General features: G+C 51.7%; 1 protein-coding gene across 3 annotated transcripts in view; it reads right to left on the bottom strand.

The window, feature by feature from the left end:
- The window catches only part of LOC142910231 (uncharacterized), a 63,492-nt gene extending 43,943 nt beyond the window's left edge, over positions 1-19,549 (bottom strand). The window contains exons 1-3 of one of the 3 annotated variants that reach the window (XM_076059936.1): positions 19,375-19,549; positions 18,149-18,347; positions 17,130-17,232 (exon numbers count right to left, since the gene is read on the bottom strand). In XM_076059936.1, the coding sequence (XP_075916051.1) occupies positions 17,130-17,232; positions 18,149-18,347; positions 19,375-19,471 (399 nt within the window). In that variant the 5' untranslated portion in view covers positions 19,472-19,549. Of the gene's footprint in view, positions 1-17,053; positions 17,233-18,148; positions 18,348-19,374 lie in introns of all 3 variants that reach the window. The other 2 variants (XM_076059935.1, XM_076059937.1) reach the window with 2 other exon arrangements.
- Between the last annotated feature and the right edge of the window lie 242 nt (positions 19,550-19,791).

The following is a 19,791-nucleotide window of genomic DNA, read 5'->3' as shown; positions in this document are numbered from 1 at the left end:
CAGAGTGAGTGGAGTTTGTGTGATCTCCCCCTGTTCTACAGAGTGAGTGGAGTTTGTGTGATCTCCCCCTGTTCCACAGAGTGAGTGTGAGTGGAGTTTGTGTGATCTCCCCCGGTCCTACAGAGTGAATGAGTGGAGCTTGTGTGATCTCCCCCTGTCCTACAGGGTGAGTCGAGTTTGTGTGATCTCCCCCTTTCCTACAGAGTGTGTGAGTGGAGTTTGTGTGATCTCCCCCTGTCCTACAGAGTGAGTGGAGTTTGTGTGATCTCCCACTGTCCTACAGAGTGAGTGAGTGGAGTTTGTGTGATCTCCCCCTGTCCTACAGAGTGAGTTGAGTTTGTGTGATCTCCCCCTGTCCTACAGAGTGAGTGGAGTTTGTGTGATCTCCCCCTGTTCTACAGAGTGAGTGGAGTTTGTGTGATCTCCCCCTGTTCTACAGAGTGAGTGGAGTTTGTGTGATCTCCCCCTGTCCTACAGAGTGAGTGAGTGGAGTTTGTGTGATCTCCCCCTGTCCAACAGAGTGAGTGAGTGGAGTTTGTGTGATCTCCCCCTGTCCTGCAGAGTGAGTGGAGTTTGTGTGATCTCTCCCTGTTCTACAGAGTGAGTGGAGTTTGTGTGATCTCCCCCTGTCCTACAGAGTGAGTGAGTGGAGTTTGTGTGATCTCCCCCTGTCCAACAGAGTGAGTGAGTGGAGTTTGTGTGATCTCCCCCTGTCCTGCAGAGTGAGTGGAGTTTGTGTGATCTCTCCCTGTTCTACAGAGTGAGTGGAGTTTGTGTGATCTCCCCCTGTCCTACAGAGTGAGTGAGTGGAGTTTGTGTGATCTACCCCTGTCCAACAGAGTGAGTGAGTGGAGTTTGTGTGATCTCCCCCTGTCCTACAGAGTGTGTGAGTGAAGTTTGTGTGATCTCCCCCTGTTCTACAGAGTGAGTGGAGTTTGTGTGATCTCCCCCTGTACTACAGAGTGAGTGGAGTTTGTATGATCTCCCCCTGTTCTACAGATTGAGTGAGTGGAGTTTGTGTGATCTCCCCCTGTTCTACAGAGTGAGTGGAGTTTGTGTGATCTCCCCCTGTCCTACAGAGTGAGTGAGTGGAGTTTGTGTGATCTCCCCCTGTTCTACAGAGTGAGTGAGTGAAGTTTGTGTGATCTCCCCCTGTTTTACAGAGTGAGTGGAGTTTGTGTGATCTCCCCCTGTCCTACAGAGTGAGTGAGTGGAGTTTGTGTGATCTCCCCCTGTCCTACAGAGTGAGTGAGTGGAGTTTGTGTGATCTCCCCCTGTCCTACAGAGTGAGTGGAGTTTGTGTGATCTCCCCCTGTCCTACAGAGTGAGTGGAGTTTGTGTGATCTCCCCCTGTCCTACAGAGTGAGTGAGTGGAGTTTGTGTGATCTCCCCCTGTCCTACAGAGTGTGTGAGTGGAGTTTGTGTGATCTCCCCCTGTTCTACAGTGAGTGGAGTTTGTGTGATCTCCCCCTGTCCTACAGAGTGTGTGGAGTTTGTGTGATCTCCCCCTGTCCTACAGAGTGAGTGGAGTTTGTGTGATCTCCCCCTGTCCTACAGAGTGTGTGAGTGGAGTTTGTGTGATCTCCACCTGTCCTACAGTGAGTGAGTGGAGTTTGTGTGATCTCCCCCTGTCCTACAGAGTGAGTGTGTGGAGTTTGTGTGATCTCCCCCTGTTTTACAGAGTGAGTGGAGTTTGTGTGATCTCCCCCTGTCCTACAGAGTGAGTGGGTGGAGTTTGTGTGATCTCCCCCTGTCCTACAGAGTGTGTGAGTGGAGTTTGTGTGATCTCCCCCTGTTCTACAGAGTGAGTGGAGTTTGTGTGATCTCCCCCTGTACTACAGAGTGAGTGGAGTTTGTATGATCTCCCCCTGTTCTACAGATTGAGTGAGTGGAGTTTGTGTGATCTCCCCCTGTTCTACAGAGTGAGTGGAGTTTGTGTGATCTCCCCCTGTCCTACAGAGTGAGTGAGTGGAGTTTGTGTGATCTCCCCCTGTTCTACAGAGTGAGTGAGTGAAGTTTGTGTGATCTCCCCCTGTTTTACAGAGTGAGTGGAGTTTGTGTGATCTCCCCCTGTCCTACAGAGTGAGTGAGTGGAGTTTGTGTGATCTCCCCCTGTCCTACAGAGTGAGTGAGTGGAGTTTGTGTGATCTCCCCCTGTCCTACAGAGTGAGTGGAGTTTGTGTGATCTCCCCCTGTCCTACAGAGTGAGTGGAGTTTGTGTGATCTCCCCCTGTCCTACAGAGTGAGTGAGTGGAGTTTGTGTGATCTCCCCCTGTCCTACAGAGTGTGTGAGTGGAGTTTGTGTGATCTCCCCCTGTTCTACAGTCAGTGGAGTTTGTGTGATCTCCCCCTGTCCTACAGAGTGTGTGGAGTTTGTGTGATCTCCCCCTGTCCTACAGAGTGAGTGGAGTTTGTGTGATCTCCCCCTGTCCTACAGAGTGTGTGAGTGGAGTTTGTGTGATCTCCACCTGTCCTACAGTGAGTGAGTGGAGTTTGTGTGATCTCCCCCTGTCCTACAGAGTGAGTGTGTGGAGTTTGTGTGATCTCCCCCTGTTTTACAGAGTGAGTGGAGTTTGTGTGATCTCCCCCTGTCCTACAGAGTGAGTGAGTGGAGTTTGTGTGATCTCCCCCTGTCCTACAGAGTGAGTGAGTGGAGTTTGTGTGATCTCTCCCTGTCCTACAGAGAGAGTGGAGTTTGTGATCTCGCCCTGTCCTACAGAGTGAGTGGAGTTTGTGTGATCTCCCCCTGTTCAACAGAGTGAGTGTGTGGAGTTTGTGTGATCTCCCCCTGTCCTACAGAGTGAGTGAGTGGAGTTTGTGTGATTTCCCCCTGTTCTACAGAGTGAGTGAGTGGAGTTTGTGTGATCTCTCCCTGTTCTACAGAGTGAGTGGAGTTTGTGTGATCTCCCCCTGTCCTACAGAGTGAGTGAGTGGAGTTTGTGTGATCTCCCCCTGTCCTACAGAGTGAGTGAGTGGAGTTTGCGTGATCTCTCCCTGTCCTACAGAGAGAGTGGAGTTTGTGATCTCCCCCTGTCCTACAGAGTGAGTGGAGTTTGTGTGATCTCCCCCTGTTCTACAGTGTGAGTGGAGTTTGTGTGATCTCCCCCTGTCCTACAGAGTGAGTGAGTGGAGTTTGTGTGATTTCCCCCTGTTCTACAGAGTGAGTGAGTGGAGTTTGTGTGATCTCTCCCTGTTCTACAGAGTGAGTGGAGTTTGTGTGATCTCCCCCTGTCCTACAGAGTGAGTGAGTGGAGTTTGTGTGATCTCCCCCTGTCCAACAGAGTGAGTGAGTGGAGTTTGTGTGATCTCCCCCTGTCCTGCAGAGTGAGTGGAGTTTGTGTGATCTCCCCCTGTCCTACAGAGTGAGTGGAGTTTGTGTGATCTCCCCCTGTCCTACAGAGTGAGTGAGTGGAGTTTGTGTGATCTCCCCCTGTCCTACAGAGTGAGTGGAGTTTGTGTGATCTCCCCCAGTCCTACAGAGTGAGTGGAGTTTGTGTGATCTCCCCCTGTCCTACAGAGTGAGTGGAATTTGTGTGATCTCCCCCTGTCCTACAGAGTGAGTGGAGTTTGTGTGATCTCCCCCTGTTCTACAGTGAGTGAGTGGAGTTTGTATGATCTCCCACTGTCCTACAGAGTGAGTAGAGTTTGTGTGATCTCCCCCTGTTCTACAGAAGGAGTGTGTGGAGTTTGTGTGATCTCCCCCTGTTTTACAGAGTGAGTGGAGTTTGTATGATCTCCCCCTGTCCTACAGAGTGAATGAGTGGAGTTTGTGTGATCTCCCCCTGTACTACAGAGTGAGTGAGTGGAGTTTGTGTGATCTCTCCCTGTCCTACAGAGTGAGTGGAGTTTGTGTGATCTCCCCCTGTCCGACAGAGTGTGTGAGTGGAGTTTGTGTGATCTCCCCCGGTCCTACAGAGTGAATGAGTGGAGCTTGTGTGATCTCCCCCTGTCCTACAGGGTGAGTGGAGTTTGTGTGATCTCCCCCTTTCCTACAGAGTGTGTGAGTGGAGTTTGTGTGATCTCCCCCTGTCCTACAGAGTGAGTGGAGTTTGTGTGATCTCCCACTGTCCTACAGAGTGAGTGAGTGGAGTTTGTGTGATCTCCCCCTGTCCTACAGAGTGAGTGGAGTTTGTGTGATCTCCCCCTGTCCTACAGAGTGAGTGGAGTTTGTGTGATCTCCCCCTGTTCTACAGAGTGAGTGGAGTTTGTGTGATCTCCCCCTGTTCTACAGAGTGAGTGGAGTTTGTGTGATCTCCCCCTGTTCCACAGAGTGAGTGTGAGTGGAGTTTGTGTGATCTCCCCCTGTCCTACAGAGTGTGTGAGTGGAGTTTGTATGATCTCCCCCTGTCCGACAGAGTGTGTGAGTGGAGTTTGTGTGATCACCCCCGGTCCTACAGAGTGAATGAGTGGAGCTTGTGTGATCTCCCCCTGTCCTACAGGGTGAGTGGAGTTTGTGTGATCTCCCCCTTTCCTACAGAGTGTGTGAGTGGAGTTTGTGTGATCTCCCCCTGTCCTACAGAGTGAGTGGAGTTTGTGTGATCTCCCACTGTCCTACAGAGTGAGTGAGTGGAGTTTGTGTGATCTCCCCCTGTCCTACAGAGTGAGTGGAGTTTGTGTGATCTCCCCCTGTCCTACAGAGTGAGTGGAGTTTGTGTGATCTCCCCCTGTTCCACAGAGTGAGTGTGAGTGGAGTTTGTGTGATCTCCCCCTGTCCTACTGAGTGTGTGAGTGGAGTTTGTATGATCTCCCCCTGTCCTACAGAGTGAGTGAGTGGAGTTTGTGTGATCTCCCCCTGTCCTACAGAGTGAGTGGAGTTTGTGTGATCTCCCCCTGTCCTACAGAGTGAGTGGAGTTTGTGTGATCTCCCCCTGTTCTACAGAGTGAGTGGAGTTTGTGTGATCTCCCCCTGTTCTACAGAGTGAGTGGAGTTTGTGTGATCTCCCCCTGTTCCACAGAGTGAGTGTGAGTGGAGTTTGTGTGATCTCCCCCTGTCCTACAGAGTGTGTGAGTGAAGTTTGTGTGATCTCCCCCGGTCCTACAGAGTGAATGAGTGGAGCTTGTGTGATCTCCCCCTGTCCTACAGGGTGAGTGGAGTTTGTGTGATCTCCCCCTTTCCTACAGAGTGTGTGAGTGGAGTTTGTGTGATCTCCCCCTGTCCTACAGAGTGAGTGGAGTTTGTGTGATCTCCCACTGTCCTACAGAGTGAGTGAGTGGAGTTTGTGTGATCTCCCCCTGTCCTACAGAGTGAGTGGAGTTTGTGTGATCTCCCCCTGTCCTACAGAGTGAGTGGAGTTTGTGTGATCTCCCCCTGTTCTACAGAGTGAGTGGAGTTTGTGTGATCTCCCCCTGTTCTACAGAGTGAGTGGAGTTTGTGTGATCTCCCCCTGTTCCACAGAGTGAGTGTGAGTGGAGTTTGTGTGATCTCCCCCTGTCCTACAGAGTGTGTTAGTGGAGTTTGTATGATCTCCCCCTGTCCTACAGAGTGTGTGAGTGGAGTTTGTGTGATCTCCCCCTGTTCTACAGAGTGAGTGGAGTTTGTGTGATCTCCCCCTGTTCTACAGAGTGAGTGGAGTTTGTGTGATCTCCCCCTGTCCTACAGAGTGAGTGAGTGGAGTTTGTGTGATCTCCCCCTGTTCCACAGAGTGAGTGGAGTTTGTGTGATCTCCCCCTGTCCTACAGAGTGTGTGAGTGGAGTTTGTATGATCTCCCCCTGTCCTACAGAGTGTGTGAGTGGAGTTTGTGTGATCTCCCCCTGTTCTACAGAAGGAGTGTGTGGAGTTTGTGTGATCTCCCCCTGTTTTACAGAGTGAGTGGAGTTTGTATGATCTCCCCCTGTCCTACAGAGTGAATGAGTGGAGTTTGTGTGATCTCCCCCTGTACTACAGAGTGAGTGAGTGGAGTTTGTGTGATCTCTCCCTGTCCTACAGAGTGAGTGGAGTTTGTGTGATCTCCCCCTGTCCGACAGAGTGTGTGAGTGGAGTTTGTGTGATCTCCCCCGGTCCTACAGAGTGAATGAGTGGAGCTTGTGTGATCTCCCCCTGTCCTACAGGGTGAGTGGAGTTTGTGTGATCTCCCCCTTTCCTACAGAGTGTGTGAGTGGAGTTTGTGTGATCTCCCCCTGTCCTACAGAGTGAGTGGAGTTTGTGTGATCTCCCACTGTCCTACAGAGTGAGTGAGTGGAGTTTGTGTGATCTCCCCCTGTCCTACAGAGTGAGTGGAGTTTGTGTGATCTCCCCCTGTCCTACAGAGTGAGTGGAGTTTGTGTGATCTCCCCCTGTTCTACAGAGTGAGTGGAGTTTGTGTGATCTCCCCCTGTTCTACAGAGTGAGTGGAGTTTGTGTGATCTCCCCCTGTTCCACATAGTGAGTGTGAGTGGAGTTTGTGTGATCTCCCCCTGTCCTACAGAGTGTGTGAGTGGAGTTTGTATGATCTCCCCCTGTCCGACAGAGTGTGTGAGTGGAGTTTGTGTGATCTCCCCCGGTCCAACAGAGTGAATGAGTGGAGCTTGTGTGATCTCCCCCTGTCCTACAGGGTGAGTGGAGTTTGTGTGATCTCCCCCTGTCCTACAGAGTGAGTGAGTGGGGTTTGTGTGATCTCCCCCTGTTCTACAGAGTGAGTGAGTGGAGTTTGTGTGATCTCCCCCTGGTCTATAGAGTGAGTGTGTGGAGTTTGTGTGATCTCCCCCTGTTCTACAGTGTGAGTGGAGTTTGTGTGATCCCCCCCTGTCCTACACAGCAAGTGAGTTGAGTTTGTGTGATCTCCCCCTGTCCTACAGAGTGAGTGAGTGGAGTTTGTGTGATCTCCCCCTGTCCTACAGAGTGAGTGAGTGAGTTGAGTTTGTATGATCTCCCCCTGTTCTACAGAGTGAGTGAGTGGAGTTTGTGTGATCTCCCCCTGTTCTACAGAGTGAGTGGAGTTTGTGTGATCTCCCCCTGTTCCACAGAGTGAGTGTGAGTGGAGTTTGTGTGATCTCCCCCTGTCCTACAGAGTGTGTGAGTGGAGTTTGTATGATCTCCCCCTGTCCGACAGAGTGTGTGAGTGGAGTTTGTGTGATCACCCCCGGTCCTACAGAGTGAATGAGTGGAGCTTGTGTGATCTCCCCCTGTCCTACAGGGTGAGTGGAGTTTGTGTGATCTCCCCCTTTCCTACAGAGTGTGTGAGTGGAGTTTGTGTGATCTCCCCCTGTCCTACAGAGTGAGTGGAGTTTGTGTGATCTCCCACTGTCCTACAGAGTGAGTGAGTGGAGTTTGTGTGATCTCCCCCTGTCCTACAGAGTGAGTGGAGTTTGTGTGATCTCCCCCTGTCCTACAGAGTGAGTGGAGTTTGTGTGATCTCCCCCTGTTCCACAGAGTGAGTGTGAGTGGAGTTTGTGTGATCTCCCCCTGTCCTACAGAGTGTGTGAGTGGAGTTTGTATGATCTCCCCCTGTCCTACAGAGTGAGTGAGTGGAGTTTGTGTGATCTCCCCCTGTCCTACAGAGTGAGTGGAGTTTGTGTGATCTCCCCCTGTCCTACAGAGTGAGTGGAGTTTGTGTGATCTCCCCCTGTTCTACAGAGTGAGTGGAGTTTGTGTGATCTCCCCCTGTTCTACAGAGTGAGTGGAGTTTGTGTGATCTCCCCCTGTTCCACAGAGTGAGTGTGAGTGGAGTTTGTGTGATCTCCCCCTGTCCTACAGAGTGTGTGAGTGAAGTTTGTGTGATCTCCCCCGGTCCTACAGAGTGAATGAGTGGAGCTTGTGTGATCTCCCCCTGTCCTACAGGGTGAGTGGAGTTTGTGTGATCTCCCCCTTTCCTACAGAGTGTGTGAGTGGAGTTTGTGTGATCTCCCCCTGTCCTACAGAGTGAGTGGAGTTTGTGTGATCTCCCACTGTCCTACAGAGTGAGTGAGTGGAGTTTGTGTGATCTCCCCCTGTCCTACAGAGTGAGTGGAGTTTGTGTGATCTCCCCCTGTCCTACAGAGTGAGTGGAGTTTGTGTGATCTCCCCCTGTTCTACAGAGTGAGTGGAGTTTGTGTGATCTCCCCCTGTTCTACAGAGTGAGTGGAGTTTGTGTGATCTCCCCCTGTTCCACAGAGTGAGTGTGAGTGGAGTTTGTGTGATCTCCCCCTGTCCTACAGAGTGTGTTAGTGGAGTTTGTATGATCTCCCCCTGTCCTACAGAGTGTGTGAGTGGAGTTTGTGTGATCTCCCCCTGTTCTACAGAGTGAGTGGAGTTTGTGTGATCTCCCCCTGTTCTACAGAGTGAGTGGAGTTTGTGTGATCTCCCCCTGTCCTACAGAGTTAGTGAGTGGAGTTTGTGTGATCTCCCCCTGTTCCACAGAGTGAGTGGAGTTTGTGTGATCTCCCCCTGTCCTACAGAGTGTGTGAGTGGAGTTTGTATGATCTCCCCCTGTCCTACAGAGTGTGTGAGTGGAGTTTGTGTGATCTCCCCCTGTTCTACAGAAGGAGTGTGTGGAGTTTGTGTGATCTCCCCCTGTTTTACAGAGTGAGTGGAGTTTGTATGATCTCCCCCTGTCCTACAGAGTGAATGAGTGGAGTTTGTGTGATCTCCCCCTGTACTACAGAGTGAGTGAGTGGAGTTTGTGTGATCTCTCCCTGTCCTACAGAGTGAGTGGAGTTTGTGTGATCTCCCCCTGTCCGACAGAGTGTGTGAGTGGAGTTTGTGTGATCTCCCCCGGTCCTACAGAGTGAATGAGTGGAGCTTGTGTGATCTCCCCCTGTCCTACAGGGTGAGTGGAGTTTGTGTGATCTCCCCCTTTCCTACAGAGTGTGTGAGTGGAGTTTGTGTGATCTCCCCCTGTCCTACAGAGTGAGTGGAGTTTGTGTGATCTCCCACTGTCCTACAGAGTGAGTGAGTGGAGTTTGTGTGATCTCCCCCTGTCCTACAGAGTGAGTGGAGTTTGTGTGATCTCCCCCTGTCCTACAGAGTGAGTGGAGTTTGTGTGATCTCCCCCTGTTCTACAGAGTGAGTGGAGTTTGTGTGATCTCCCCCTGTTCTACAGAGTGAGTGGAGTTTGTGTGATCTCCCCCTGTTCCACATAGTGAGTGTGAGTGGAGTTTGTGTGATCTCCCCCTGTCCTACAGAGTGTGTGAGTGGAGTTTGTATGATCTCCCCCTGTCCGACAGAGTGTGTGAGTGGAGTTTGTGTGATCTCCCCCGGTCCAACAGAGTGAATGAGTGGAGCTTGTGTGATCTCCCCCTGTCCTACAGGGTGAGTGGAGTTTGTGTGATCTCCCCCTGTCCTACAGAGTGAGTGAGTGGGGTTTGTGTGATCTCCCCCTGTTCTACAGAGTGAGTGAGTGGAGTTTGTGTGATCTCCCCCTGGTCTATAGAGTGAGTGTGTGGAGTTTGTGTGATCTCCCCCTGTTCTACAGTGTGATTGGAGTTTGTGTGATCCCCCCCTGTCCTACACAGCAAGTGAGTTGAGTTTGTGTGATCTCCCCCTGTCCTACAGAGTGAGTGAGTGGAGTTTGTGTGATCTCCCCCTGTCCTACAGAGTGAGTGAGTGAGTTGAGTTTGTATGATCTCCCCCTGTTCTACAGAGTGAGTGAGTGGAGTTTGTGTGATCTCCCCCTGTTCTACAGAGTGAGTGGAGTTTGTGTGATCTCCCCCTGTTCCACAGAGTGAGTGTGAGTGGAGTTTGTGTGATCTCCCCCTGTCCTACAGAGTGTGTGAGTGGAGTTTGTATGATCTCCCCCTGTCCGACAGAGTGTGTGAGTGGAGTTTGTGTGATCACCCCCGGTCCTACAGAGTGAATGAGTGGAGCTTGTGTGATCTCCCCCTGTCCTACAGGGTGAGTGGAGTTTGTGTGATCTCCCCCTTTCCTACAGAGTGTGTGAGTGGAGTTTGTGTGATCTCCCCCTGTCCTACAGAGTGAGTGGAGTTTGTGTGATCTCCCACTGTCCTACAGAGTGAGTGAGTGGAGTTTGTGTGATCTCCCCCTGTCCTACAGAGTGAGTGGAGTTTGTGTGATCTCCCCCTGTCCTACAGAGTGAGTGGAGTTTGTGTGATCTCCCCCTGTTCCACAGAGTGAGTGTGAGTGGAGTTTGTGTGATCTCCCCCTGTCCTACAGAGTGTGTGAGTGGAGTTTGTATGATCTCCCCCTGTCCTACAGAGTGAGTGAGTGGAGTTTGTGTGATCTCCCCCTGTCCTACAGAGTGAGTGGAGTTTGTGTGATCTCCCCCTGTCCTACAGAGTGAGTGGAGTTTGTGTGATCTCCCCCTGTTCTACAGAGTGAGTGGAGTTTGTGTGATCTCCCCCTGTTCTACAGAGTGAGTGGAGTTTGTGTGATCTCCCCCTGTTCCACAGAGTGAGTGTGAGTGGAGTTTGTGTGATCTCCCCCTGTCCTACAGAGTGTGTGAGTGAAGTTTGTGTGATCTCCCCCGGTCCTACAGAGTGAATGAGTGGAGCTTGTGTGATCTCCCCCTGTCCTACAGGGTGAGTGGAGTTTGTGTGATCTCCCCCTTTCCTACAGAGTGTGTGAGTGGAGTTTGTGTGATCTCCCCCTGTCCTACAGAGTGAGTGGAGTTTGTGTGATCTCCCACTGTCCTACAGAGTGAGTGAGTGGAGTTTGTGTGATCTCCCCCTGTCCTACAGAGTGAGTGGAGTTTGTGTGATCTCCCCCTGTCCTACAGAGTGAGTGGAGTTTGTGTGATCTCCCCCTGTTCTACAGAGTGAGTGGAGTTTGTGTGATCTCCCCCTGTTCTACAGAGTGAGTGGAGTTTGTGTGATCTCCCCCTGTTCCACAGAGTGAGTGTGAGTGGAGTTTGTGTGATCTCCCCCTGTCCTACAGAGTGTGTTAGTGGAGTTTGTATGATCTCCCCCTGTCCTACAGAGTGTGTGAGTGGAGTTTGTGTGATCTCCCCCTGTTCTACAGAGTGAGTGGAGTTTGTGTGATCTCCCCCTGTTCTACAGAGTGAGTGGAGTTTGTGTGATCTCCCCCTGTCCTACAGAGTTAGTGAGTGGAGTTTGTGTGATCTCCCCCTGTTCCACAGAGTGAGTGGAGTTTGTGTGATCTCCCCCTGTCCTACAGAGTGTGTGAGTGGAGTTTGTATGATCTCCCCCTGTCCTACAGAGTGTGTGAGTGGAGTTTGTGTGATCTCCCCCTGTTCTACAGAAGGAGTGTGTGGAGTTTGTGTGATCTCCCCCTGTTTTACAGAGTGAGTGGAGTTTGTATGATCTCCCCCTGTCCTACAGAGTGAATGAGTGGAGTTTGTGTGATCTCCCCCTGTACTACAGAGTGAGTGAGTGGAGTTTGTGTGATCTCTCCCTGTCCTACAGAGTGAGTGGAGTTTGTGTGATCTCCCCCTGTCCGACAGAGTGTGTGAGTGGAGTTTGTGTGATCTCCCCCGGTCCTACAGAGTGAATGAGTGGAGCTTGTGTGATCTCCCCCTGTCCTACAGGGTGAGTGGAGTTTGTGTGATCTCCCCCTTTCCTACAGAGTGTGTGAGTGGAGTTTGTGTGATCTCCCCCTGTCCTACAGAGTGAGTGGAGTTTGTGTGATCTCCCACTGTCCTACAGAGTGAGTGAGTGGAGTTTGTGTGATCTCCCCCTGTCCTACAGAGTGAGTGGAGTTTGTGTGATCTCCCCCTGTCCTACAGAGTGAGTGGAGTTTGTGTGATCTCCCCCTGTTCTACAGAGTGAGTGGAGTTTGTGTGATCTCCCCCTGTTCTACAGAGTGAGTGGAGTTTGTGTGATCTCCCCCTGTTCCACATAGTGAGTGTGAGTGGAGTTTGTGTGATCTCCCCCTGTCCTACAGAGTGTGTGAGTGGAGTTTGTATGATCTCCCCCTGTCCGACAGAGTGTGTGAGTGGAGTTTGTGTGATCTCCCCCGGTCCAACAGAGTGAATGAGTGGAGCTTGTGTGATCTCCCCCTGTCCTACAGTGTGAGTGGAGTTTGTGTGATCTCCCCCTGTCCTACAGAGTGAGTGAGTGGGGTTTGTGTGATCTCCCCCTGTTCTACAGAGTGAGTGAGTGGAGTTTGTGTGATCTCCCCCTGGTCTATAGAGTGAGTGTGTGGAGTTTGTGTGATCTCCCCCTGTTCTACAGTGTGAGTGGAGTTTGTGTGATCCCCCCCTGTCCTACACAGCAAGTGAGTTGAGTTTGTGTGATCTCCCCCTGTCCTACAGAGTGAGTGAGTGGAGTTTGTGTGATCTCCCCCTGTCCTACAGAGTGAGTGAGTGAGTTGAGTTTGTATGATCTCCCCCTGTTCTACAGAGTGAGTGAGTGGAGTTTGTGTGATCTCCCCCTGGTCTATAGAGTGAGTGTGTGGAGTTTGTGTGATCTCCCCCTGTTCTACAGTGTGAGTGGAGTTTGTGTGATCCCCCCCTGTCCTACACAGCAAGTGAGTTGAGTTTGTGTGATCTCCCCCTGTCCTACAGAGTGAGTGAGTGGAGTTTGTGTGATCTCCCCCTGTCCTACACAGCGAGTGAGTGGAGTTTGTGTGATCTCCCCCTGTCCTACAGAGTGAGTGAGTGGAGTTTGTGTGATCTCGCCCTGTCCTACAGAGTGAGTGGAGTTTGTGTGGTCTCCCCCTGTCCTACAGAGTCAGTGAGTGGAGTTTGTGTGATCTCCCCCTGTCCTACAGAGTGAGTGGAGTTTGTGTGATCTCCCCCTGTTCTACAGTGAGTGAGTGGAGTTTGTATGATCTCCCCCTGTCCTACAGAGTGAGTAGAGTTTGTGTGATCTCCCCCTGTTCTACAGTGAGTGAGTGGAGTTTGTATGATCTCCCCCTGTCCTACAGAGTGAGTAGAGTTTGTGTGATCTCCCCCTGTTCTATAGAAGGAGTGTGTGGAGTTTGTGTGATCTCCCCCTGTTTTACAGAGTGAGTGGAGTTTGTATGATCTCCCCCTGTCCTACAGAGTGAATGAGTGGAGTTTGTGTGATCTCCCCCTGTACTACAGAGTGAGTGAGTGGAGTTTGTGTGATCTCTCCCTGTCCTACAGAGTGAGTGGAGTTTGTGTGATCTCCCCCTGTCCGACAGAGTGTGTGAGTGGAGTTTTTGTGATCTCCCCCTGTCCTACAGAGTGAATGAGTGGAGCTTGTGTGATCTCCCCCTGTCCTACAGAGTGTGTGAGTGGAGTTTGTGTGATCTCCCCCTGTCCTATAGAGTGAGTGGAGTTTGTGTGATCTCCCCCTGTTCTACAGTGTGAGTGGAGTTTGCGTGATCTTCCCTTGTCCTACAGAGCAAGTGAGTGGAGTTTGTGTGATCTCCCCCTGTCCTACAGAGTGTGTGAGTGGAGTTTGTGTGATCTCCCCCTGTTCTACAGTGAGTGAGTGGAGTTTGTATGATCTCCCCCTGTCCTACAGAGTGAGTGGAGTTTGTGTGATCTCCCCCTGTTCTACAGTGAGTGAGTGGAGTTTGTATGATCTCCCCCTGTCCTACAGAGTGAGTAGAGTTTGTGTGATCTCCCCCTGTTCTATAGAAGGAGTGTGTGGAGTTTGTGTGATCTCCCCCTGTTTTACAGAGTGAGTGGAGTTTGTATGATCTCCCCCTGTCCTACAGAGTGAATGAGTGGAGTTTGTGTGATCTCCCCCTGTACTACAGAGTGAGTGAGTGGAGTTTGTGTGATCTCTCCCTGTCCTACAGAGTGAGTGGAGTTTGTGTGATCTCCCCCTGTCCGACAGAGTGTGTGAGTGGAGTTTTTGTGATCTCCCCCTGTCCTACAGAGTGAATGAGTGGAGCTTGTGTGATCTCCCCCTGTCCTACAGAGTGTGTGAGTGGAGTTTGTGTGATCTCCCCCTGTCCTATAGAGTGAGTGGAGTTTGTGTGATCTCCCCCTGTTCTACAGTGTGAGTGGAGTTTGTGTGATCTTCCCCTGTCCTACAGAGCAAGTGAGTGGAGTTTGTGTGATCTCCCCCTGTCCTACAGAGTGTGTGAGTGGAGTTTGTGTGATCTCCCCCTGTTCTACAGTGAGTGAGTGGAGTTTGTATGATCTCCCCCTGTCCTACAGAGTGAGTGGAGTTTGTGTGATCCCCCCCTGTTCTACAGTGAGTGAGTGGAGTTTGTATGATTTCCCCCTGTCCTACAGAGTGAGTAGAGTTTGTGTGATCTCCCCCTGTTCTATAGAAGGAGTGTGTGGAGTTTGTGTGATCTCCCCCTGTTTTACAGAGTGAGTGGAGTTTGTATGATCTCCCCCTGTCCTACAGAGTGAATGAGTGGAGTTTGTGTGATCTCCCCCTGTACTACAGAGTGAGTGAGTGGAGTTTGTGTGATCTCTCCCTGTCCTACAGAGTGAGTGGAGTTTGTGTGATCTCCCCCTGTCCGACAGAGTGTGTGAGTGGAGTTTTTGTGATCTCCCCCTGTCCTACAGAGTGAATGAGTGGAGCTTGTGTGATCTCCCCCTGTCCTACAGAGTGTGTGAGTGGAGTTTGTGTGATCTCCCCCTGTCCTATAGAGTGAGTGGAGTTTGTGTGATCTCCCCCTGTTCTACAGTGTGAGTGGAGTTTGTGTGATCTTCCCCTGTCCTACAGAGCAAGTGAGTGGAGTTTGTGTGATCTCCCCCTGTCCTACAGAGTGTGTGAGTGGAGTTTGTGTGATCTCCCCCTGTCCTACACAGCGAGTGAGTGGAGTTTGTGTGATCTCCCCCTGTTCTACAGTGTGAGTGGAGTTTGTGTGATCTTCCCCTGTCCTACAGAGCAAGTGAGTGGAGTTTGTATGATCTCCCCCTGTCCTACAGAGTGAGTAGAGTTTGTGTGATCTCCCCCTGTTCTACAGTGAGTGAGTGGAGTTTGTATGATCTCCCCCTGTCCTACAGAGTGAGTAGAGTTTGTGTGATCTCCCCCTGTTCTATAGAAGGAGTGTGTGGAGTTTGTGTGATCTCCCCCTGTTTTACAGAGTGAGTGGAGTTTGTATGATCTCCCCCTGTCCTACAGAGTGAATGAGTGGAGTTTGTGTGATCTCCCCCTGTACTACAGAGTGAGTGAGTGGAGTTTGTGTGATCTCTCCCTGTCCTACAGAGTGAGTGGAGTTTGTGTGATCTCCCCCTGTCCGACAGAGTGTGTGAGTGGAGTTTTTGTGATCTCCCCCTGTCCTACAGAGTGAATGAGTGGAGCTTGTGTGATCTCCCCCTGTCCTACAGAGTGTGTGAGTGGAGTTTGTGTGATCTCCCCCTGTCCTATAGAGTGAGTGGAGTTTGTGTGATCTCCCCCTGTTCTACAGTGTGAGTGGAGTTTGCGTGATCTTCCCTTGTCCTACAGAGCAAGTGAGTGGAGTTTGTGTGATCTCCCCCTGTCCTACAGAGTGTGTGAGTGGAGTTTGTGTGATCTCCCCCTGTTCTACAGTGAGTGAGTGGAGTTTGTATGATCTCCCCCTGTCCTACAGAGTGAGTGGAGTTTGTGTGATCTCCCCCTGTTCTACAGTGAGTGAGTGGAGTTTGTATGATCTCCCCCTGTCCTACAGAGTGAGTAGAGTTTGTGTGATCTCCCCCTGTTCTATAGAAGGAGTGTGTGGAGTTTGTGTGATCTCCCCCTGTTTTACAGAGTGAGTGGAGTTTGTATGATCTCCCCCTGTCCTACAGAGTGAATGAGTGGAGTTTGTGTGATCTCCCCCTGTACTACAGAGTGAGTGAGTGGAGTTTGTGTGATCTCTCCCTGTCCTACAGAGTGAGTGGAGTTTGTGTGATCTCCCCCTGTCCGACAGAGTGTGTGAGTGGAGTTTTTGTGATCTCCCCCTGTCCTACAGAGTGAATGAGTGGAGCTTGTGTGATCTCCCCCTGTCCTACAGAGTGTGTGAGTGGAGTTTGTGTGATCTCCCCCTGTCCTATAGAGTGAGTGGAGTTTGTGTGATCTCCCCCTGTTCTACAGTGTGAGTGGAGTTTGTGTGATCTTCCCCTGTCCTACAGAGCAAGTGAGTGGAGTTTGTGTGATCTCCCCCTGTCCTACAGAGTGTGTGAGTGGAGTTTGTGTGATCTCCCCCTGTTCTACAGTGAGTGAGTGGAGTTTGTATGATCTCCCCCTGTCCTACAGAGTGAGTGGAGTTTGTGTGATCCCCCCCTGTTCTACAGTGAGTGAGTGGAGTTTGTATGATTTCCCCCTGTCCTACAGAGTGAGTAGAGTTTGTGTGATCTCCCCCTGTTCTATAGAAGGAGTGTGTGGAGTTTGTGTGATCTCCCCCTGTTTTACAGAGTGAGTGGAGTTTGTATGATCTCCCCCTGTCCTACAGAGTGAATGAGTGGAGTTTGTGTGATCTCCCCCTGTACTACAGAGTGAGTGAGTGGAGTTTGTGTGATCTCTCCCTGTCCTACAGAGTGAGTGGAGTTTGTGTGATCTCCCCCTGTCCGACAGAGTGTGTGAGTGGAGTTTTTGTGATCTCCCCCTGTCCTACAGAGTGAATGAGTGGAGCTTGTGTGATCTCCCCCTGTCCTACAGAGTGTGTGAGTGGAGTTTGTGTGATCTCCCCCTGTCCTATAGAGTGAGTGGAGTTTGTGTGATCTCCCCCTGTTCTACAGTGTGAGTGGAGTTTGTGTGATCTTCCCCTGTCCTACAGAGCAAGTGAGTGGAGTTTGTGTGATCTCCCCCTGTCCTACAGAGTGTGTGAGTGGAGTTTGTGTGATCTCCCCCTGTCCTACACAGCGAGTGAGTGGAGTTTGTGTGATCTCCCCCTGTTCTACAGTGTGAGTGGAGTTTGTGTGATCTTCCCCTGTCCTACAGAGCAAGTGAGTGGAGTTTGTGTGATCTCCCCCTGTTCTACAGTGTGAGTGGAGTTTGTGTGATCTTCCCCTGTCCTACACAGCGAGTGAGTGGAGTTTGTGTGATCTCCCCATGTGAGCCGAAGACACACACACAGGCAGAAAAAGTCACAGACATACACAGAGACACAAACACACAGAGAGACACACACAGACAAAGATGACAAAGATCCTCCGTGTAGCCTGAAAAACACCGTTGGGGCAAGTGCTGTTAGTGAGCACCAGACAGGCACGGACAAAGAGAGACACAGAGAGAGAGACACAGAGAGAGACACACACACACAGACACAGAGAGAGACACACACACAGAGACACAGAGAGAGAGACACACACAAAGACACAGGCATATGTACAATCTCGTGCCACTCACTTTCCCTCAAGGGCACGACCACAACCGCTACCCAGGGTGAGGATCGCGATGGCGAGGATGAGAAGGAGAATCTCACACGGAGGAGGTAGCGGCCACCGGGATCGTCCAGCGCCGAGGAGACGTCGCACCGCGTCTCCGTTGTGGCAGCGCAGACGGTCTGCCAGCGGGCTCGTCTGAAGCTGCGCAGACAGAGACACAGGGAGGAGTGGTGAGGGTGGTGAGGAGCCAGTGGGTGAGAGAGACGTGTGTGTGTGTGTGAGTGGGTTGGTGGGTGAGTGGGTTGGTGAGTGAGTGGGTGAATGGGTGTGTGTGTGAGTGAGTGGGTTGGTGGGTGAGTGGGTTGGTGAGTGAGTGGGTGAGTGGGTTGGTGAGTGGGTGAATGGGTTTGTGAGTGAGTGGGTGAATGGGTGATTGAGTGGGTGAGTGAGTGGGTGATTGAGTGGGTTGGTAAGTGAGTGGGTGAGGGGGTTGGTGAGTGGGTTGGTGAGTGAGTGGGTGAGTGAGTGGGTTGGTCAGTGAGTGGGTTGGTGAGTGGGTTGGTGAGTGAGTGGGTGAGTGGGTGGGTGAGTGGGTTGGTGAGTGAGTGGGTAAGTTGGTTGGTGAGTGGATGAGTGAGTGGGTTGGTGAGTGAGTGGGTGAGTGAGTGGGCTGGTGAGTGAGTGGGTTGGTGAGTGGGTTGGTGAGTGAGTGGGTGGGTGAGTGGGGTGGTGAGTGAGTGGGTAAGTTGGTTGGTGAGTGGGTGAGTGAGTGGGTTGGTGAGTGAGTGGGTGAGTGAGTGGGTTGGTGAGTGAGTGGGTTGGTGAGTGGGTTGGTGAGTGAGTGGGTGGGTGAGTGGGTTGGTGAGTGAGTGGGTAATTGGTTGGTGAGTGGGTGAGTGAGTGGGTTGGTGAGTGAGTGGGTGAGTGAGTAGGTTGGTGAGTGAGTGAGTGGGTAAGTGAGTGGGTGAGTGAGTGGGTGAGTGGGTTGGTGAGTGGGTTGGTGAGTGAGTGGGTGAGTGAGTGGGTTGGTGAGTGAGTGGCTGAGTGAGTGGGTGAGTGAATGGGTTGGTGAGTGGGTTGGTGAGTGAGTGGCTGAGTGAGTGAGTGAGCATCTCACAGTTTGCTCTGAACTGTGTATGTAACATTCAGGAACGTTGAGTTGGTCGTGGTCGTGGTGGTCGAGTTGATGGTGAAAGGATCAACAAGTGGGGGTCTATCCCCTCCATCCCCACTGGGAGCCGCTTCAACGGGGTCCCAGTAAAGGGTCGCCAGGAGGTCTCGAGACTCCAAACGAACATTCAGTGGGAACAGCGGAGCTGGGCAGATGGGGAAAAACACTCAAGAGTGCGCTAACCACTGCACCACCACTCCTCACACACACAGTGCGTTAACCACTGCACCACCACTCCTCACACACACACACACAGTGCGCTAACCACTGCACCACCACTCCCCACACACACACACAGTGCGCTAACCACTGCACCACCACTCCCCACTCACACTTACACACACAGTGTGCTAACCACTGCACCACCACTCCACACACACACAGTGCGTTAACCACTGCACCACCACTCCCCACTCACACCCACACAGTGCGCTAACCACTGCACCACCACTCCCCACTCACACACACAGTGCGCTAACCACTGCACCACCACTCCCCACTCACATACACACAGTGCGTTAACCACTGCCCCACCACTCCACACACACACACACACAATGCGCTAACCACTGCACCACCACTCCCCACTCACACACACAGTGCGCTAACCACTGCACCACCACTCCCCACTCACACACAGTGCGCTAACCACTGCACCACCACTCCCCACACACTCACACACAGTGCGCTAACCACTGCACCACCACTCCCCACACACTCACACACAGTGCGCTAACCACTGCACCACCACTCCTCACTCACACACACGGTGCGCTAACCACTGCACCACCACTCCTCACACACACAGTGCGCTAACCACTGCACCACCACTCCCCACTCACACACACAGTGACCTAACCACTGCACCACCACTCCCCACACTCACACAGTGTGCTAACCACTGCACCACCACTCCCCACACTCACACAGTGCGCTAACCACTGCACCACCACTCCCCACACACACACAGTGCTCTAACCACTGCACCACCACTCCCCACACTCACACAGTGCGCTAACCACTGCACCACCACTCCCCACACTCACACAGTGCGTTAACCACTGCACCACCACTCCCCACTCACACACAGTGCGCTAACCACTGCACCACCACTCCCCACACAATCACACAACCTGGCACCCGATTTATCGACCACCTCGGGCTCTGCTCACCGTGGCTGCTGCACGTGACGGGGTGGTGGTGGAGGAGGAGGAGAGGCAGGATGAAGGGGAAGAGTAGGCCAAGTTTGTAGAGTTTCGACATCGCCATTAACCCCACACGCAGCCACGCGCCCGCCTCACCCAAGTCACGTGCTGAGGAAATCGATTCAAGGTTAAATTAAAAACTCGGATCGATTCCTGTGGGGATAACAAATGCGAATCGATAGTGGTCAAAAATGTAGCCGATGGCATCGATCCACATTGGGACTGCATTGGAATTGACGTTGGTCGTGAGTGTAAAATGGAATCGAATACATTTTCGATAACATGGGAATTGATTATGGCGATTTGTTCTAATAACTTCATAATAAAGGTTTTTGGGTTAGATCGCGTTTATTTATAAATGTGTCGCAACCCTCCACCACCCGA

Source organism: Petromyzon marinus, unplaced genomic scaffold (assembly GCF_048934315.1).
Source record: "Petromyzon marinus isolate PM22_M1 ecotype Great Lakes invasive population unplaced genomic scaffold, UKy_Petmar_22M1.pri1.0 PM_G_Scaffold_14, whole genome shotgun sequence".
Taxonomy (NCBI): Eukaryota; Metazoa; Chordata; class Hyperoartia; order Petromyzontiformes; family Petromyzontidae; genus Petromyzon; species Petromyzon marinus.
Note: the sequence above shows the minus strand (reverse complement) of the source record. Positions and strands in the feature narration are given on the sequence as shown.